This window comes from Cydia strobilella, chromosome 7 (genome assembly GCF_947568885.1).
Source record: "Cydia strobilella chromosome 7, ilCydStro3.1, whole genome shotgun sequence".
In the NCBI taxonomy this organism is placed as follows: Eukaryota; Metazoa; Arthropoda; class Insecta; order Lepidoptera; family Tortricidae; genus Cydia; species Cydia strobilella.
The window spans coordinates 12,645,612-12,666,344 of NC_086047.1; the positions used below are offsets into that span (position 1 = coordinate 12,645,612).

The 20,733-nt window shown below is 45.0% G+C and overlaps 2 protein-coding genes across 2 annotated transcripts; both read right to left on the reverse strand.

Annotated features, from left to right (window-relative positions):
• Window positions 1-8,922: 8,922 nt before the first annotated feature.
• On the reverse strand, window positions 8,923-11,373 carry LOC134742835 (uncharacterized). The gene is made up of 2 exons (XM_063676021.1): window positions 11,353-11,373; window positions 8,923-11,034 (listed from the first exon to the last, which is right to left on the reverse strand). Exons 1-2 carry the CDS (start codon window positions 11,371-11,373, stop codon window positions 8,923-8,925), a joined length of 2,133 nt encoding a protein of 710 aa, XP_063532091.1.
• Window positions 11,374-18,161: 6,788 nt separating this feature from the next.
• On the reverse strand, window positions 18,162-20,180 carry LOC134742837 (uncharacterized). Its single transcript, XM_063676022.1, has one exon. The coding sequence runs from the start codon at window positions 20,178-20,180 to the stop codon at window positions 18,162-18,164; it is 2,019 nt and encodes a 672-aa protein (XP_063532092.1).
• Between the last annotated feature and the right edge of the window lie 553 nt (window positions 20,181-20,733).

Consider the following 20,733-nt stretch of genomic DNA (forward strand, 5'->3'; position numbering starts at 1 on the left):
CTTAAAACACGCTTGCAGTAAGAAAAAACGCCTCTTCTTTGACAGGCGTTTCGGCAGCTATCCATTCAGACAACTTATTTAAAAAGGTTTTTCAATATTCAATATAAAAAAAATAAACGTGTTATAATGATGAAGAGGTAAGTAATAAAATATGAAATATGTATATTTTTCGTATTCTTACATTAACAGTAGGTTTTTATGTTGATTACGATGTTTAAAGGAAACTAATATTAACAATCATCAATAAGTAGTCATGAAATGGAACAAGTATAAAATTAAAAAAAATTGGAAAAGTGGAAAGCACTAGTTCGCGAAAACCAACTTTCTGCACGCTAAACAGCTACATAAAGTAACACAGAGCAATTGTATTATAAAAAATATTTCCATTTCTAGACAATTTGCAATGCTATAAGTATCAAAACGCTAAGTATGCCTGCTGTTTGTTAGTGACCCGGCCTACGGTGCTGATCGTTACGGATTCGAATCCCGGTGGTGACTAATACTGTTTGCTTCTTAGATATTTGTGTTTGATTTACACGTAACTATATCCCACAGCCAATGATTGAAATACGATAATATATTATTACCTAAGTTGCGTATAATATTCTCGGATACTAATCTTCAAGGTCATTACGCTTTGAAGATTATAATTTGCTTCCAACAAACTTTTTTTATTATCATGTAACAATTAGCAAGATCGGTAACCGCTCATTATGTGCCTTTGTCTCACATTTTGATAATAAAGTGTTAAAGCTCTATAAATGTTCTTCTAGTATTTTGTAAAATAAACCTTTTATATGCTCCATATTATGGTTCAAAGTTAAGCAATAGGCTAAAGTGGTCAGCGAGGTTGCGAAAGATATACTTTGATTTGCCGCGGGCAAAGCTTTTGTCTGTACGCAAGAAACGTGATGATAGTCAGATGATGCAAAAAATTGGGCCGATCCGATTTTGTATTAAAAAGAGGGTTCCGAGTTCCGTTACACGCTCGCTAAATTGTTTGTTATGGTCTAACCCAGATGTTTATTTAAGGGTCTCCGGCAAGTTAGGTTCTCCATACATACGTAGTTCCGCTCTCATTTTAAAACGAGTAGCTAGTTTGCTCTGAAACTTTGTATTTACAATAGTTAGGATTAGGTATATATCTATGTCTAAATTAGTTTATGTAGCTTCAGATACCATAGTTAAAAAGATACAGCGAAATTACGTTTTTCATACAAAACGTGTTTTGCTCTATTTCGTTTGTTTTATAAACTGGAGCTATTAATTTCAGACCTAGACATACCTCATGTCATTGTATGTGCAATGTTTCATTACAATCCACATCGTAGTTTTAAAATGAAAACGAAACTCCGTTTGTATGGGAAGGTGAAATACGGCCGAGCTTGCTTAAAGCCACTAACTAAATTTATTCAAGCTTACTCGGAAATAGTTCTGTAAGAATTACTTATCTCATAGAGTGTAAGCAATAATCATACAAAACAAAATAAACGTTTACTTAAACTACAAACTGTATCTCCCTAGAGGTATGTAAGCTACCTATCATCATAAACTTATTTACTGCAAAACGGATGTTACTATGACTAAACCATTGTCTTTAGAAAGCATACAATTACAATGTGTTTCATTATTCTCTACAAACTATATAACCGTAATAAAACGTTTATAAATTATGAGTATTATGTTATAATTTACTAAGAATTTTACAACTTGTAGTAAAGTTGCAGACATTATTGTTACACAACGCTTAACAAAGATAATTAGAAAAGACATAAGCTACATGCATTCGTTGTTACTAGGAACTATGAAGCTGGTGGTAAATTAAGAGTCCGCAACAAGCTCGGTTCTCCATACAAACGTATGTATTTACGCTCTCATTTTAAAATGACTAGCTAGATTGCTCTGAAACTTTGTACTTACAATAGAATAAGGTATATCTATGCCTGTTATTCGTGTATGTATCTTCAGATACCATAATTAAAAAACTACAGCGAATTTATGTTTATCATACAAAGCTTGTTTTTGCTCTATTTCGTTTGTTTTATAGGATGGAGCTATATAAACTAATTACAGTCATAGATATACCTCATGTCATTGTATGTGCATAGTTTCATTACAATCCAACACGTAGTTTTCAAATGAGAACGAAACTCCGTTTGTATGGGAAGGTGAAATTCGGCCGAGCTTGCTGCGGACTCTTAAGTAGGAAAATTATGTCTGTGATAAAATTTAATACCGCAACACAAAACAATTAAACATAAGGTCTTTGTAAAAAGTAATTTAGAGAACTAATTGGACATCTGCGACGACACAACTTGTTCCTTAAAAACATCATAGATGGAAAATTAGAGGGAAAGAGAAGAAGAGGAAGACCGATAAAAAATTATGTCAACCAAATAAAAGAAAAGGTTCAGGTCGTGTCATACCAGAAGGTTAAGGAGTTGGCTGAGGACCGGACGAGTTGAAGATTGCTCCACCGACAAGAGCACAGCTGTTAAAAATAAAGAAGAAGAAGAAACAGGTAAATTTAATGCATAGTATTTATTAATACCAATTGAATAGTCATTTATGCATAAAGTAATTTAAGTGTGCATTGCAGTATATCAGGGTCCGGTATACCGCCGCTCGCGAACGCACGCGGATATTTTAACGTAATGTTGAGGCTTTTCTACTTTTTCCACAAAAATACCATTTCAAAATTATCAAATCGATATTCATGGTTATTTGATATTATAACAACTTATGATTATTACTTGTAATTACTACGTCTCAATACTCCTTTGCCCCCTTAGTAATTTCTGTCCTTTCAATTGCGAATTTATTCATACTTACGCCGCTCAATCAAACTGTCCATCCCTTCTCCCGCTCACTCAAACTCTCCATCCCTTCTCAATGTCCAACTCTTTCGCCGTTGAGGCATTCCGTCTCTGGAACTCCCTCCCTCTCTCGATTCGACAAGCCCCAAGCAAACCTGTTTTTAAGCGACTACTCCGCAAGCATCTTCTGTCAGAACAATTAAAATAATGTTCTCCATCTTGTATGTACTAATATGTATTACTTTATCTTTTGTATATCATATAAGTATTAGTATATTACATAACCATCATTTTGTAAGTTTACTTTATTATGACTTATAATATATGACTTTTTTGGTTCAATTTCTCGTTATAATTTATGAATCTATCCTGCACCAACATTTATGTTTCTGTTTGACCTAATGGTGGACTGGTAGAGAATGCCTTTTGGCATTAAGTCCGCCATTTGTACTTTTTTCTTTGTTTGTGCAATAAAGTTTAAATAAATCATCATCATCATCATCATGTCAGCCGATAGACGTCCACTGCTGGACATAGGCCTCCCCCAAGGCTCGCCACTCCGACCGATCCTGTGCCGCTCGCAACCACCGAATTCCCGCGACCTTCACCTGGTCGTCGCTCCATCTCAATCAAAGTTTAAATAAATAAATTTAAATAATTTTTTTCACCATTTGGTTGCGAATATGTCTATTAAAATTGTATTAACCGCGACGATAAAAAAAACATGATTCGTACTTATTTAAAAATTACCTATGTAAAATGGAGATATATCACAGTATCGTAACTAAGTATATCGCTTACACTTAAATGCCAATCCTAATTTTATTACCGTAGCATAGAACAATGCCTCCTGCGCTTAGGGCATGGGTGTTAATGTGTGACCAGACCAACCTAAATGTTTATGGCGTGAAGATAAACTGGTCACATAAAGGTTGTGCGGCAGTGATCGCACCTTTTATACCACTATTTTGTGTTTTAGTACTGAGTAAATTAAAATAAAGGGAGCATTAAATATTTAATTGTTTGTATCAAAGGACTTACTTTACTTAAACAAAACTATTTTCACCTATAAATTGAACAATTTTTTAGGTACTCATTCAATTTATAATTAGAATTTGTTACATAAATTCCAACCAATATTGTAATACATCCACCTTTCTCTCATCAACATTAAAATTCTCCAAAATAGCCAACATGTTATACTTAAGTAGGTCTAGATCTTCGTGTTAAGCTAATAATAAGGAGCATACAAATAATAAGTATACATAAATGTAATCATAACTCATAAAAAATACCGATTTTATATTGATTTCGTTCTTATCAATAAATCAAAACAAAGGCATGTCAGCCGTATGTTTACAAGCCAGGACCCAAACCTGCAATCTGTCAAATCAAGGACATTGAATCGCTGCCAATACTATCAGAGTCAACGAACTCAAAATAGCGAAAAAAGACAAAAACTTACATACACCGGTCAAATAAATCCTCAAATTCTTAACCACATCCACTATGATATTATGACTGTTATATGACTTATATGCACAGAATTTCACAGCACTTGTCACGTACGAGTTGCAAGTTGGGCTCGAATCGCAAACGTGCCCAGAGCGGAACAGTTGAAAGACGACTGATCTTCTAAAGGTAGTGAGTACGGCGACTTTGCATTACTTACGCATGCGCGTGCATTTAAGGAGTTAGAGTTATAAACCTTATACCTATACTAAGATTGAAATCAGGTATCATCAGTAACCTTTGGCAGAAATTTAACAGGACACGAATTACTCTTTAAACTTGGCAGATTCACGCTATATAAATATCTGCACGGTGCATGAAACCAACAAGTTTGATTACATCTTGAAAAACATACATATCTAATAATCCACTGTTTTGAGACAACGTCGGTGGCAAACGCGTGCATTCAGTTCAAGCTAATAAATAAGTACATACTCACCTGCTTATAATGTCCCTATATAAATTTTACTACAGCAAAAATCAGCTAGCTGCAGAAATCATATTGGTCCGTTAACCTATAGTTAACGATTATAGGATAAAGCACTTTGTAGGTACTGTAACGCAATGGAGACACGAAAGCATTATTGTTCTCTCATGGATATGCTAAATTTCTCAGATAGTAAAATATTGACAATCGTAACATGGAACCCACATCACAAAATCATTATTGACTTCAAAATGTCTGTAGATAAATAAGGCACTTAGACTAATGGTCTCTCAGTGTTCGCTGATTGCAGATTGAGATTACTGACATTTAAAAAAAAATAACCTGCTTGCTCACAAAATTCTGCTACTAAACATTCATGCTGCAATATAATTTTATATTAATTAATGAAATATCTTTTTAATTGATTTTAAGGTATAATTAATGTTGGGTATTTTATGGGCACAGTATTACCGGTCGTTTTGTATTGTAAGTAAATAAAGAATTAAGGCTTATAGAAAGTTATAATGCAACGGTAACAATTATTTTATTTGCACTATAAGTGCATGCCATGCTACAAGTAACATTGCCAAAAATCCAAGCCAAACAGACCAAATGTACTGCAAACATTATTCAGACACCTCTCAGACTCTCAGCCTTCAGACAAGTAAACAAGGTACTTGCTATATACCACTGAATGGAACCGACGCTTTAAATGTACAAAGTTGGGCATTCATTGCGAATATATAAAAGTGGGGTTGTAAAACTTACTTAAAAGTTTTCTGCTCATGACAAGTGTAAATATTATCATCGGGAAGCATGGTAATGGATACTGAACATGCAGGAAAAAAGTGACTGAAAAATATTATTAGTATTATTTATTTATCTTTAGTGTAGTATGTCTCTCTTGCTAAGTAAATTTAGTAGTAGTCCGTTTTCTGCATCAAAGAAATTGTACTCGTAGGTATGTACTTTTGCCATTAATATATTAAGGTCCAATACTCATTTACTGATATAAAAAAGCTAATACCTAATAGAGGATCCGTACCTGTGTGACATTTGGCACAAAAGAACTAATTTAGTTGGCTGCGTAATGAATGGCAGCCTTATCCAGCAGGCTCATTTCATTCGTTATTTGCCCAACGATTCTTTTGAGTCCTGAATGGCGGTCTTTATCGCCCGTTATTTAATGCTTCGCCGCTCTCCAAAGAGTCGCGAACTCCCGTAGGAAGCCATTTCAGTTGCTAAAAGTAGGGTTAAAGTAGCTAATACAGCTCTCCCATCCGTACTTGTTGAGTAATTTATAAAGAAATGTCACGGATAGTTGAGAGAGCGAATCGTGAGGTCTGGAAAGAAATTATTTGGTTGCCGGTCGGTAGACTTTGTAAAAAATGGGTTATTCGGAAAAAAAATCTTCTTTCCATTAGAAAAAAAGAGATTACGAGTTTCGTAATCCGCATTCAATTGAATAATTATTTTTGATAGCATCGGTCTTACTAAACTCAATTATATTTTTTGTATCAGAAAAAAACACCTGTTCCATAAATGTGAATAAATGGCTACTTTCTAAAAAGCCCTTTGTAATGTTACAGGAAAAATCATCAGAATGATAAAAACAGCGTGGTCAAGCGTGAATAAAATAAAGCTCAGTGTTCTGTAACCGTCATTGAAATATCAAAAACGATCAAAATTTATGTATCCCTTATCGCTTTTGTTTCTTTAAATTGTATATTTTTGAAAGTTTGACATTTAGTATCACTGGTATCAACAATTTTTAGGCACATGACAATTCTGGTGTATGCAATAAGGACATACATGTTATTTGCTAAGGCTTGAAATTGCAGATTAAAGATATTTAATGTTACGAGAATCAAAAAAATACTGATGTACAATACAAACATAAATCCTTAATAGTGCGAGTTGAGGGCTAAGGAAAACGAATAGGTAAATGTTTTGAGTAGACACTTGACATTTACGTTAGCGATTGTGTAAACTCGATCGCAGTACATTTCTCTCGCTCTAAAGGATTAGTGCGCCATGTCAAATGCCAACTCGTGGTAGCCGAGTCTTATAATAACTTAGGGCCAATTGCGCTAAATCGTCTGTCTGTAATTGTAATCAAAGATTGTCTCAAATTTGCTTGTATGATAAACATAGACAAACAATGCTTTTCTCTCCTTCTTGTCCGGCTGTACTCCTCTCTACATGTCACTCAGGTCACATTTTCGTGAATTAAATAGTTAATTAATGGCTTTTTTTAAGATTCTATTTTGGATCTTTATTTGTAAACGGCGGAGTCATAGAAGATCGCAAGGTCTACAGCTTACAGAACCACTCGTGCTAACAGCCACCAATAATATTGGGGGACTCTAAAAATTAAACCACAAAAACTTGTAAGCACTCGTTAGAAAGGGAGCGGACAAAAACTGAATACGTTTCGGTAGGTACTAGTTGGAGTTACTGACCGCGAAATCACGTTATCGATTGTAAACTGACAAAATATGTATCTAACGCATTATTATACTGTCACAGTATGTGGTTTCCACTGATTTATGGGCTACGATGTATATTATGTGGATTTCAATATAGTTAGGTACGTTGTTCAAGTAACATCAAACGTGTTCCCAAATAATTATAATAATCGCGAGACCTACCAAAGGGTATCTAAATAAACCGCTTATTTCGGACTATTGTCCACCTTTCTTTGCCTATTTTATTGATAGCTAATTATTGACAGAAAAAATATTTAGACACAACTCTGAGTTTTACCTATTAGTAGTTGGTTAAGTAACTAATTACATAATATTTGAAACTACTATAAATTTCGATATTTCGAACTTTAAGCAATTATTAAAAATATAAAAGGAGTTTTAAGTAAACGAAGCGAACAAGGTGTGTCCAGGGGGCCGATTTTTGAATTTCGAGCGCTCGATTTCGTGATTTTCCTTTCAATATATCTCCACTACTAGGCATTTAAATTCTACTAATAGAATTGAAAACGAGTGGTCAATACTACTAGATTCCCAATATCTATTGCTCGTATTTCTAAATTATCAATTCGCCGTTTCCCACAGACTTTCTAGTGACGAAATCAACCGCTCGAACGTCAAAAATCGGCCCCCTGGTCTCCGTAATCCCCATTACCTTCTAGAAACATTTGAATATACACCTTTGTGTTACATTATGTAACTTCTTAGTCGGTCTGCAAGAAATTGAGAATTAAATGATCCAATAAATACCACGTTACCTTAACAAATACTTGAATGTAAGTCTTAGTTTTATTGTACCATTCTCCAAACCTGATAAACATCGGTCGATATCCACTGACAATCCAATTGCTCTAAACAACTCGTAGACTATGGAACTACGTGTTTATATCATTTATAATTGAGAGAGAGATTTACGATGCATTCCGCTATCTTGTATCAGTTTGTGTTCGTAATGCCTCGCTGATAGAGGAAATGCATGTAATTGATCGTTATATTTATGATAGAACAGGCACATCGTATATAAAGCTGTCTGATGAAGTAAGTACCTAGATAAATAAGTTGGCAAGTTGGTACTTACCGATAAATTAACTACCAGTTTTTGAGACTGAATATTAGGTTGGTATTTAATTTATGTTATGAATTTAAGTATATCTAGAGTAATAAAAATTGAACGAGATGACAAATTGACCAAATGTCATTGTCTCAAATGACAAATGTGTGTTGAAAACGCAAATGCAATTTTTCAACACACATTTATTTTCCAAAAAGAAGACATTAATTAAAAAATACAATCTTATTATATATAATTACCAGCGGAATGTCGTTAGCTAGTTTGTAGCCGGTACAACGACATCTAGCGAGAAATTAAGTTATTAAAAATAATATGAATAATCCCTGTACATTTTATAATAACATATCGTTACCTAGTTTGCCGTGGGAACAGCGACATCTAGCGAACGATTGGGCAGGGACATACGTTGTACGCACTCAGTTTGTGGCCAGTACAGCGAAATCTAGCACAAAATCTTATTAATCTAACAAACATTAATCTTAACACTTTAACATTCCGCCCACCAAGGACAGAATGTCCTTCTATAGAGAGACCGCCCACCGTGACGTGACGGTTAGTTTAGTTTAATAAATAATAATTAAGTGTAATAAACATGCGGGACACGAGCAGTTAACTAGAAACAGGTAATATACACAATTTAGAGGTAGGTCGTTTAATTATGGAGTTCCCACATTTCAAGGACACGACTCTGGTCAGGTTATCTGACCCGGGGAACTTCTGAACGATTCTACCAAATAGCCATTTGGTTGGCGGTAAATCATCCTCCTTCACTAAAACGATATCACCAACTTCTGGCTCAGGAGTTTTGACCGCCCATTTATAGCGATGCAATAGATGTACTAAATATTCAATCGACCATCTGCGCCAAAAGCATTGCAGCATTCTCTGAGTCAACTGCCATCGTTTCAAGGAACTGATATTGGACTCTTCATAGTTAACTTCTGGTATTGTTACTAGAGCCTCTCCGATAAGAAAGTGGCCGGGAGTCAATGGACTTGGATCATTGGGATTGCTAGGCAGCACTGATATTGGCCTAGAATTCAAGCAGGCTTCAACTTGGCTAAGAAGAGTGGCCATCTCTTCATAGGTTAGAGTTGACTCACCGATGACTCGTTTTATATGAAACTTGGTGGATTTTATCCCCGCCTCCCATAATCCGCCAAAGTTGGGCGCTCGAGGTGGTATGAAATGCCACGTTGTTCCTTGCGTGGCCAAGGCTTCCGAAATTTCTTGAACCATGGCTGATTGTTCTGACTGAAATAAGTCTCTTAACTCTTTGGAGGCACCCACAAAATTAGTGCCATTATCACTATAGAGTTCAGCACAATAGCCACGACGCGCAACGAAGCGTTTGAACGTCTCGATGAAGCCTCTAGAAGTTAAGTCACTAACAACATCAATATGCACGGCCTTGGTTACCATGCATACAAAAAGACAGATATATGCCTTATAAGCCTTGTGACCTCTGCCTTTGGACGTCCTTAAATGAATTGGACCAGCATAGTCTACTCCGCTCCGGTAAAAGGGTCTGGCTGGAGTAATTCTAACTCGTGGTAAGGAGCCCATCAGTTGGGTTTGCATATTTGCTTTGTTTCTTACACAGGTAATGCATTTATGCACATGGGTTTTAACTAGATTTTTTGCACCTATGATGCAGTATGCAGCCCGTAGGTAATTAAGCATCAACCGCTCTCCCCCGTGCAGAGTTTTGTTATGTGCATTGGCGACTAATAATTTTGACAAGGGTGACGTATGTGGCAGCAGAATTGGATGTTTGATATCCTCTTCTTCATCCAGTTTTGCTAACCTGCCCCCTACTCTAAGCACTCCCTTAACGTCTAAGAACGGCGTGAATGACAAAATTTTTGAAGTCTTAGTTTTAATTAATCCGTGTTTTTCTATTTGGGAAATTTCTAGTTTAAATTCATTATTTTGAGCTATTTTAATGCAGGTGCTTAGAGCTTCGTTTATTTCGGACGCGTTTAAATGGTTACTTCGCGCTCTCGACTTCTCCAATCTCTCACTTCTTGATCTCAGAAATCTCCTGCAATAAGCTATTACTCTTATGAGCTTTTGAAGTGACGAATACTTACTAAGTATACATTCATCTACTAAACGCTGAGCGTGATGAGATTTAATAGTTTCTTCCAGGTGTGTTTCGTTGTCAGTTGGCTTGGTGTATATAATAACATGTTGTTGTAAGAACTGAGGACCATTTTGCCATAACGAATTGCCGATTAGTTCTGCTGGACGAACTCCACGAGATGCACAATCCGCTGGATTCTCCTTCGTCGAAACATGGGACCACTGACAAGGTTCCAGCAGACACAGAATTTCGGAAACTCTGTTGGCCACGAATGTCTTCCAGTGGCTGGGGTGCTTATTTAGCCATGCAAGAACGACGGTTGAATCTGTCCAAGCTCTTAGGTTGCTCTTCGGAACATTTAACACCTTTGCGACCTCCGTTAACAGCTTCGCTAGCAGTACGGCACCGCATAGTTCTAAGCGCGGTATGCTGACTTGTTTTACTGGAGCAACTCGAGTTTTGGCTGCAACCAGCTGAACTTTAATATCCCCTGATCCACTGATCACTCGAAGGTGCACTGTAGCAGCGAACGCCAGCTTAGAAGCGTCTGAAAACCCATGCAACTCCACACGGACATCACCTGCTTGAACGTGAAGCCATCTCGGAATGATAAAGCCGGACAGTTGACTCAATTCCTCGCGGTAAGTATACCAATCATGTAATATTTCTTTTGTTGGTTCTTCGTCCCAACCTTTTTTTTTTTTTTTACATGGGGAATGCTTTTACGCATACCGCCGGGCCCGGACGGTTATGTGGGACTCAGGGCTGTATAGAGGCCCCACTACCCACTAAACCCCATGGTGTCCTCTCGCCGCTGTGGTTGCGGGGTTACGGGGAAGCTCACGCAATGCGTCCGCGACCCCGCAGCGGCTATCCTGCCTAGGATCCATACTCTTTTTTATTCCCCTGACCTACCCAGTGGAAGCGCTTCCAGGACACTAGGTCGCGCTTACCATCTCGGGAGCCAGCGTCATGAACGGGGACGCCCCCGTGTCCACCGCCCGCTGGCTCTCATTAGGGCGGCAGGTTCCGCTCATGAGCGGCACGTCTGCGGCCTATGCGGCGGCGGCGCATTGGGTCAGCCTCGGCCTGGACTTCCCGTTCGCGCTCGGCCGCCTCCTTATTTCTCATGACGTGCTCGCAGAACGTGAGCACAGTCTCCCACGCACTTTCGCTGCCTAGCATGGCCTGAACTACGGCTGGCAGCGAAAGGTCTAGCCCTACTTGGGCGACCAACTCCTCCCGTTCCTCGCCAAAAACTGGGCACTCAGCCAATGTGTGTTGGGCCGAGTCTACGCCGGCTCCGCATTGGTGACACTCCGGTGTCGGTTCCCGCTGGGCAACCTTGTGCAGGTATCTGCCGAAACAGCCATGCCCCGACAGTACCTGCGTTAGTCTGAAGGTAAGGACACCGGAGCGTCTTTCAACCCAGTCACGGAGGACTGGTCGTACCGCCTCTATAGTGTGGGAGCCAGCCTTCGGCCGCTCTAGCCGTTGCACCCACATCTCCGTCGCGTCTTCTAGCAGCTCAGTGTGCCGCTTCGCCACCTCCTGAGGTGCTTTCGGGTCACCTCGGGCTCGCGCCTCCCCGCGCCACTGGTACAGCGCCGCGAGGACCCTCGCGTCCAGGTCCCAGGGCAGAGAACCGGCCAGCACGCACGCGGCCGCCGCGCTCACTGTGCGGTATCCTCTGATTACCCTCAGCGCCATTGCCCTCTGCGGTCGTCGCAGTTGGGCAATGTTGTGGCTGCTGAGGGAATCCGCCCATACTGGGGCACCGTAAAGCGCCATCGAGCGCACCACACCCGTGTATAAGCGGCGACATGAGGCCTTGGGCCCTCCCAGGTTGGGCAGTATATGCCCAAAGGCCGCCGCTGCGCGCAGTAATTTGGGCGCTAAACGCTTGAAGTGAGCCTCGAAGTTCCACTTGCTGTCAAGCAAGACGCCGAGGTAGAGTAACGTCGGCTTGACAGCAATTGGAACACCTCCCACAATAATTTCTGCGCCGCCTGGAGGCGCTCTTCGCGGGCCGAAGAAACAAATGGCCTCGCACTTCGCTAGCGCCACTTCTAGCCCTAGACGCCGGATTCGGGCCACACAGTGGGCGACTCCCGCCGTCGCGAGCACAGCTGCGTCGCGGTAACTGGGTCCTCTGGCCGTTACGAGCGTATCGTCAGCGTAACACGTGACGTCTACTCCACGCAAGTTTTCCCCCCGTAGGACCCAGTCATAACCTATGTTCCACAGGAGTGGTCCTAGAACTGACCCCTGCGGAACTCCACACGACATACTCCTTCGACTCCAGTCCTGTCGCCCTGGCCAGACTACAGCCCTCTCGCTGAGGTAGGCGGCTATGATTCGCGACAAGTGTGGGGGCACCTTGTGGTACCGCAACGCCTCCTTTACGGTTTCCCAGGGCAGGGTGTTAAAGGCGTTAGAGATGTCTAATGACACCGCCAAGACGACTTCGCCCCGGGACACAGCCTCCTTAGCCATGGCCCGAACCCGCAATATGGCATCTACCGTCGAGCGGCCCCTACGAAAGCCGAACTGGTAGTCGGCAAGATCCGGCCCTACGCACTCCAGGTGCTTGATGAGGCGAGCTGCGATTATCCGCTCGAAGAGCTTGCCCACCTCATCAAGCAAGACTATAGGACGGTAACCAGATGGAGAGTGAGCCGGCCGCCCGGGTTTATGCAGAAGCACTAGCTTCCCAGTCTTCCAGTCCCTTGGAAAGCGGCCCTGCTCCAGACACGCGGTCAGGAGCCTCAACAGTCTTGACCCTAGGGCGTCCATGGCCAGGACCCAAGCACGGCCCGGAATGCCGTCAGGCCCGGGGGCCGTGTTCTTGGCACGGAGCCGAAACACCGCCGCGTGGAGCTCAGTGGATGATACTGTTGGGACTTCTTCATCCTCTCCTGCTCTCATCGTTGGCGGCACCATGGTAGGCGGCAGATGTGGCCCCCTTTCGGGGAAAAGCGTCTCCACCACGCGGCCTACAAGCTCCGGCTGGAGCGATTGGGTTAGCGGGGGTGCCCATGGGCGCAGCTTGCTCCGGACGAGCTTGTATGGCCTCCCCCATGGATCAGCATTAAGGGTCTCCAGGAACTCGGAACGACTCGCCTCAATTGCCCGTCCTATGGCCACCACAAACTCCGATCTGGACGCCTTGTAGTGATCATACAGGCGGCGCTCCTCGTCCGCATCAGGTCTCCTTCTCCTTCTCTGACGCATGTACCGGCGCCGCGCGGCTATGCAGCCCTCACGCATCTGCGCGAGCTCGGCGGACCACCAGTACACTGATGCTCTTGGTGGTAAAGGTTTGGCCCGGGGCATCGCCGCGTCACAAACGTGTGTCATGGCCTCCCGGAGCCAGGATGCTTCCGCCTCTATCGAAAAAACCTCCCCTTGTACTGGCAGCCAGGCCTGAATGATAGCCGCCTCCTTGAGCAGTTCGCGGTCAAGTTTAGTAAGGGCCCATCTTGGGCCACCCCCGACCGGACCAATCCGACTTAAGTTACCTGGGGTCAGTGAAGAAGTGGCAACGTCGAACCGTATGTAACGATGGTCCGACAACGTCTCCACTCCCACCATGACCTCCCAACCTTGGACACGGCGCGCCAGGGCGGCGCTCGCGAACGTGATATCCACGATGGAACCGCCCCGTTGCCGCACGCACGTGTGTGCCGTTCCCTGGTTTATAACTGCCAGACCCGTCGCCACTGCCCATTCTTCTAGGGTCGCGCCTCGCGCGTCTGTCGCCGGAGAACCCCAAGCCGTGGATTTGGCATTGAAATCCCCAGCAACGATGATCGGACGTGGAAGGAGTTGACCGACTCGAGCCCCTATTTCGTCCAGGAACCGCTCAAAATCGACCAGACAGCGGTTGGGCGAGAAGTACGTCGCAAGAAAGAAAATTTCGCCGCAGAGGGCGCCCACATATCCCTTTCCCCTGAGGACGTGAGTGAGTGGCGAACTACCAGTCGCCGTTCTCACAACAAGCGCCACGGAACCGTCCAGATCTCCCACCCAATCGTCGCGGGGAGGGATCGAGTAAGGCTCTGCCAGCACAGCAACGCCTATCATCCACTGCGCCATGGATTGAAACAACAGGTCCTGGGCCCTGGCGCAGTGGTTGAGATTCGCCTGAAGCACCCGAGTAGCCATACTAATCTGTGGCCATTGGATCCTCCTCCGGAGCGTCCAACCTGCTGCTGGGTGGCTGGGCAAGCTGGGACATGGCCCGGGAGCCAGTTCCAGCCTTCTTTCTCATCGCCTTCGGGCCAGGAGCTAGACAAGTCTTGGAGCCCAGCCTATGGTCTGCCTTTTTACCTGCGCTTTCACAGACAACGCAGTGTGGCGGCGCGGAACAGCCAGCTGCTTTGTGGCCGGATTTGCCACAATGATAGCACAGATCAGTGCGATCAGCGTCGCGGGTGCATTGTGCCCTGATGTGGCCCTTTTCAAGGCACTTGAAGCACCGCATGGGACGCTGATCGAGCAGCTTCACTGCGGCACGGACCCATCCTACCTGGAGTCGTCCGCGGTCAACTTCCATCACCTTTTTGGCTGCCGTGACCGGGCAGCGAAGCCAGATTGTACCGAGACCGGAGGCATCTTGGCGGATTTCCCCTGCCTTTATCTGGCCCTCTGCGCAACCGCCGATTTTAGCGACCGCTGCGACAACCTCGCCAGGCGACACCGAGTCATCGAGCTCCGTGAGGCGCAGCTCCGCGCACTTTACCGGCCTAGAGACTCGAACGATGTCCTCCCCCAGCTTTTCAGCCAGCTCTTTGGCCAGCGAGTCAGCCTTCTCGTCATTGGTTGCTCCCGGCACTTCAAGGATCCTGGCGCCAGTGGCAGCCCGCTTAAATTTTATGGCAGTAATGCCTAGCCGCTCCAGGTCGATGTTATCCTTCGCCTTGGAAAGCACCTGCGCGTACGTTACTCCCTTCTCTTCAGCGTCCGGATGTAGCGTCAAAACTACCGCCGCCGAGCGAGGCGGGCGGAGTTTACGCGGCTTGGGCTTGGTAGCCTTTTGCTGCTGTGGTGCTGGTTGGGACGCAGAGCGCGATTTTTCCGTCGCCTTCTTCTTGCCTCGGCCTACCACTTGCCAACCCACGTTTATGGACGCAGGGACTGATAGCAGGGGAGGAGGAGCTGGTGTCGAGGGAGGAGATGAGTTTGTGGTGGCCTTAGCCGCTGTTGGGGCCGCGCTTTTCTTCCCTTTTCCCTTTCCTTTATTAGATTTGGCTTTTCTGCCCTTTTGGGGCTCTTCGGTGAGATTCGGAGGGCCTCGCCTCGGAGTGGAGGTTGGAGCCGACCGGGGTCCACCTACCGCCGTTTTATTAATTACGGGCGCTGGCCCCGCCGCCATTTCTTGTGAGGCCGCCTGTACGGCTTGTTGCTGCCTGTCAGCAGCCAACGGGGGCCGCATTGGCTGGGCCGGCAGGAGCCTACCCTCCAGCTCGAGAGCTCCAAACCGAGCGTCGAGCATCAGCCCCACTTGAGCCGTCATAGCCCGCACCATATCGTCCACACTGGGACGCTCGGGGGAACGGGAACGGGCGGGCTGTGCCTGTTTCTTCGGCGGAGACGGGACCGGTGGCTGTCTCCTAAATTGAGCCCGGAGTTCCGCTCTGAGCTGCTCCATTTCGGAGCGGAGCTCCTTCATCTCTGCTCGCAGACGGTCATTTTGCGCCTGTAGACGCCGCGATTCTTCGGAGGACGTACGATCTTTGATTTCCTCGAAAGCGTCTCCTATACACGCGACGGCATTTTTGAGGGATTTTACAAAAGTACCCTTTAGATTTGAGGACTTTGTGGCCACCAATTCTATTGCCCTCAGGCTGGTCTGTACCTGCTCTAATCGTGAGCTCGCAGAGTACTCCTCTTCGTTTTGGGACAGGCACACAGCTCTGCCACTCTTGCCACTGCCAGGCAGGCTGCGAGTCGAGAGCGACCGCGTGAGGCTGGCTACCTCTTCTTCCGCCCTGCGGCGGACCTCTTCTCTTTTGGCACGGTTCAGCTCCTCCTTCGTTCTGGGGAGGCCCTCGTATTGCCTTGTAGAAGGAGGCCTGCCGCGGCCTCTCTTTGTTTCGGCATCTGAAACCGAGCCGCCAAGGTTAGTTTTGCGTTTCCTGCAAGACCAGCTCTCCTCCATCGAACTACAGCTCATGGCCGAGTCTGATTCCCCATCATCCTGTGCCGATGGCAAACGCATTTTGACGAGGTTACCTGTGTTGGACTGGTCCGTCTCCGCAAATCCGCTGCCAGCTTTGTCTGCTGTCTCTTCAGGTGCTTTAGGGGTCTTCGAACGCGACCTTGTCTGTGCCTCATGGCCGTGGCTAGGTGGCTGCCCACTTTCATGGCGGTTAGCTGTCTTCTTCGCCGCCTCTTCGGATGACGCAAGGAGGGACGTCGACGCCTTCTCCGTCTCGAGCTGCTTGGCTTGCGCTCTTTCAGTCCGGAGCTCAGCCTCTTCTCCGTGGCCGAGAGACCCGCCTTTACCCCGGTTGGAGGTAGCCTTAAGGAGTTTGCTAGCCCCGCGTCGCGTGGGTGTGCTAGGCCCGCTCTCGGAGCTTGAGGTCCTCTCGCCAGCCGCTCGTTTTTTGCCCCTTTTACGCCAGTATTTACCGGTGGGTTGGCCTCCTTTGGATATTCCCGTTTGTGGGGAGCGAGGGGGTCCGACTGCTGTGGTCGCGTGGGGACTCGCATCTACTATGTTGAGGCGCTCCAGCGACACCCGACACTCTCGCACTGGTGCCGCAGCAGCCTCCTCTGTATGCACCTTCAGGGCGCTCGTCTCCATCGGGCCCTCGGAATCACCGACGTCGGCGTCCGATTCTCGGGGGGAAAAGAATTCTCCCCCACTGGGAAAGTCACGGGTGTCCAGCCTTGTGGGGGAGAAAAACTCCTCCCTCCCAGGTGATGAGAGGATGGCCTCCGCGGCACGGGCCCTCCTCCCACAGAACACCCTCGTGGGGATTGGTGTGGGGGTCCGCACGTATTCTTGCGGCGCCACTGGTGCCTGCTCCTCTCCGGCCTCGCCATCGGGGACGGCATGGCTTATAAAGCGCCCTCGGTTGTCCCGGACAGGGCGGAACTCCACCGGTGGGGGGTTTGGAGATGGTGGCGTGCCAGCCTTCTTCGCACCTTCTTCGTCCCCTCCTCCGCGCAACCTTAACAGTAATCCGCGTGCATCGGTGTCCATTAAACATTTGCCATGGTCGTTGGTTTCCGTCCTAGAGTGGTGTGCCCCCCCAGAATACGGTGGGCGGCATGTCACCACAGCGCGGGCACTTGCCCGTTCTGTGGTGACACAGAGGATTGGAACCTCCTGGGGTAGTTTTTCCCATTTCTGGCCACTCATGATTTGCTATTTTTAGGGGGTATGCCCCCCCTTCTGACGTTCGTGACTGGGCTCCCCCCAGCCACGCATCCCATCGGCACGCCAGTCACACCTTGGGATTGGGGATTTTTTATAGTGGTTAACTCCACGTGACCTTCCTCTCAGTGAGGCAGGTCCCCGGTCCGCTCAGTGCGGGTTACGGGTTGCCCGACGGTGGCCGAAGCCACAACGCCGCACCGGGCGGTCTGCGCCAACCCACGGCAGCTCGTTTCCGAGCACCGACTCCGTCCCAGTGGGACCTGGCGTCTCGCACTGTGCCCTCTGCTGGTTTCAGAGGGACACGCGGAGCCGCCCCCCGTGTGCTGCTCTTAGTCTGGCCCCTCTCCTCAGGCCTGTCCGGCTTGGGAAGCCCTATCCGGCATAGCCCTGAGGGTCATTGGAGCACGCAAGCCCCTTCACCACGGCAAGGTGACAGCATTCGAAGGGGTCTTCGTCCCAACCTGTACCAGCTAACCATAACCGCTGAATAAATATTTTTGCTTTTATAACGCATGGTGCGATCCAACCCAAAGGATCGAAAAGTCGTGAGACGTCAGATACAATCTTCCTTTTGGTTACAGGAGCAGATACAGGTGGCAATGTGACTGAGTACTGAAACTCGTCCTTCGTTTTATTCCAGGTAAGTCCTAAAATCTTAACTATATTATCTTGTTTTATTTCCAGATTCCGTACTTCCCTTTCCAGCACTCTCTCCCCCTTCTCATATAAATCTATAGTTCTCTGTACGTCCTCTTTATTACTTGCCCATTTTTGCAAAGTAAAACCTCCTTTCTTAAGCAGAGCCTTCATGTCTTTATAAAGTTCTATACCCTCTTCTATGGTTTCACATCCTGTCATTAGGTCATCCATATAAAAACTACTAGCAACTCTTTTTGCTGCTATTGGGTGTTCATTCGTATGGTCAACGGCGACCTGATTAAGTGCTTTCACAGCAAGATATGGTGCCGATGCTGTTCCAAACGTAACTGTTAGTAATTTATAATCTTGTATTTCTTCGTTTTGGTTATCTCTCCATACAATGCGTTGATAGTCAGCGTCCGGATCAGCCACTCTTACCATGCGATACATCTTCACTATGTCTGCAATCAGACATACGGGATGCATTCTCCATTGCAGAATGAGATGACGTAACTCCGGCTGTAGTGTAGGTCCAACCATTAAACTATCGTTTAAGGATATACCTTTCTCATTTTTACAGGATGCGTCGAATACCACCCGGACCTTGCTAGTTGACTTATCCTCCCTTATAACAGCGTGGTGAGGTAAATACACAGACTGATTTTCACTTTCTCTAGCCGCAGGGACTAACACCATGTGGTCCAACTGTAAGTATTCTTTCACAACCGCTGTATACTTTTCTTTTAGATTATTGTCTTTAGCAAATTTCCTTTCCAGTGACTTTAACCTCTTAATAGCAATTTCTCTTGAATTTCCTTCTTTACAGGCTGGACTCTCGTCACGAAATGGTAATTTAACTACATATCTGCCAAGGTTATCTCGTGTAGTTGTAGCTGCAAAGATGTCTTCACATCGCTGTTCTTCGCTCGTCAACATCTCTTTTGAGTTTAATAAAGGTTCTGATTCCATCTCCCAAAACCGTTTTATTATTTCGTTGTCCGTATCCACTTGTGCATGCAATACAATTTTCTTTTCATTATTATCTGCTGAACCTCCAGACAAGATCCATCCAAAACTAGTACACTGCGCTATTGGAGTTCCAATAGGACCCTTCTTTACACCCTCCTGCAGTATCTGGGCATATACTTCTGCTCCCAATAAAATATCAATTTTATTTGGTGTGCCGTAACCGGGGTCAGCCAGAACCAAATTCTGTAAATGTGGCCATTCCGACACATCTACCTTGCGTGCAGGGAGCATCGTTGTGATTTTCGGCAACACATATGCCATCAACTGAACATTGAAATCCGGATTTATCAACGATTTGAGTTTCAATAATACCATGTAACTTGTCGTTACCGATGCTTCGTCTAACATCGTTATTGTGGACTTGATGGGAATCTTTTTTAGGCCTAATCCTTGTACTGTAGCCTCTGTAATGAATGAGGATTCAGACCCTTGATCTATAAAAGCTCTATAAATTTGAAATTGACCTGTCTTAGACTCGGCTTTTACCAAAGCTGTAACTAAGAGGACTTGGTGCTTTACCTTTCCTTTAGTGAATAGAGTTACTTGTGGCGATTGCGACGTAATATCGTTAGCTGAACTACCAGCCTCCACCTCTATCTCAACAATTTCCTCAGAGGACGCTGCAACTGCTTGATCTACGTTCCTTACATGAGCAGTTGAAGTTGAAATCCCCTTCGGATGAAGGAGTGAATGATGCCGTTTATTACAAATGCGACAATTCATGGTAATTTGGCAGAACCGTACAGAATGATTGGCCCCTAAACAATTATAGCATATACGATTGTTTGCTACGAATTCGTGTCTTTTTTCATAATCTTCCGCAGCAAATTTTTTACAGAAACATAATTTATGATTCTCACTACAAAATTCACACACTACATTTACAGAATCGTTAGCATAAAACGTTTTTGAACTGGTCGCATTAGAAGTTGATGGCTTAACATACATGTTTTTCCCTTTACTTCCAGGCTCAAGAAACTCTAAAGCTCGATACCTACTGGCCAAAAAATCTTTGAATTGTGTGAATGTGGGCAAGTCATTAGGGTTTACATTCGATGTGACACTTAATTCCCACTGCTTACGAGATTCTGGGTCCAATTTTGACGATAGTAAATATATAACAATAATATCCCAAGTAGATACATCAATCCCTAAATTAGTCAACGCGCTCAAGCAATCGGAAGACGTATCCAAAAGTTCCTTTAAGTGGCTAGCCGATTCCGTATTAGCGGTACGTTGGTTTAATAAACGTTTCAAAATGCTATAAGAAAGGTAC

Excerpts from the sequence above, each read along its gene's own strand:
- LOC134742837 (XM_063676022.1), bottom strand. The coding sequence starts at position 20,180 with ATGAATTGTCGCATTTGTAATAAACGGCATCATTCACTCCTTCATCCG.
- LOC134742835 (XM_063676021.1), bottom strand. The coding sequence starts at position 11,373 with ATGACGCTGGCTCCCGAGATG. Across the intron at positions 11,035-11,352 it reads TGACGCTGGCTCCCGAGATG|GAATTGAGTCAACTGTCCGG; the intron begins GTAAGCGCGACC and ends ACTTACCGCGAG.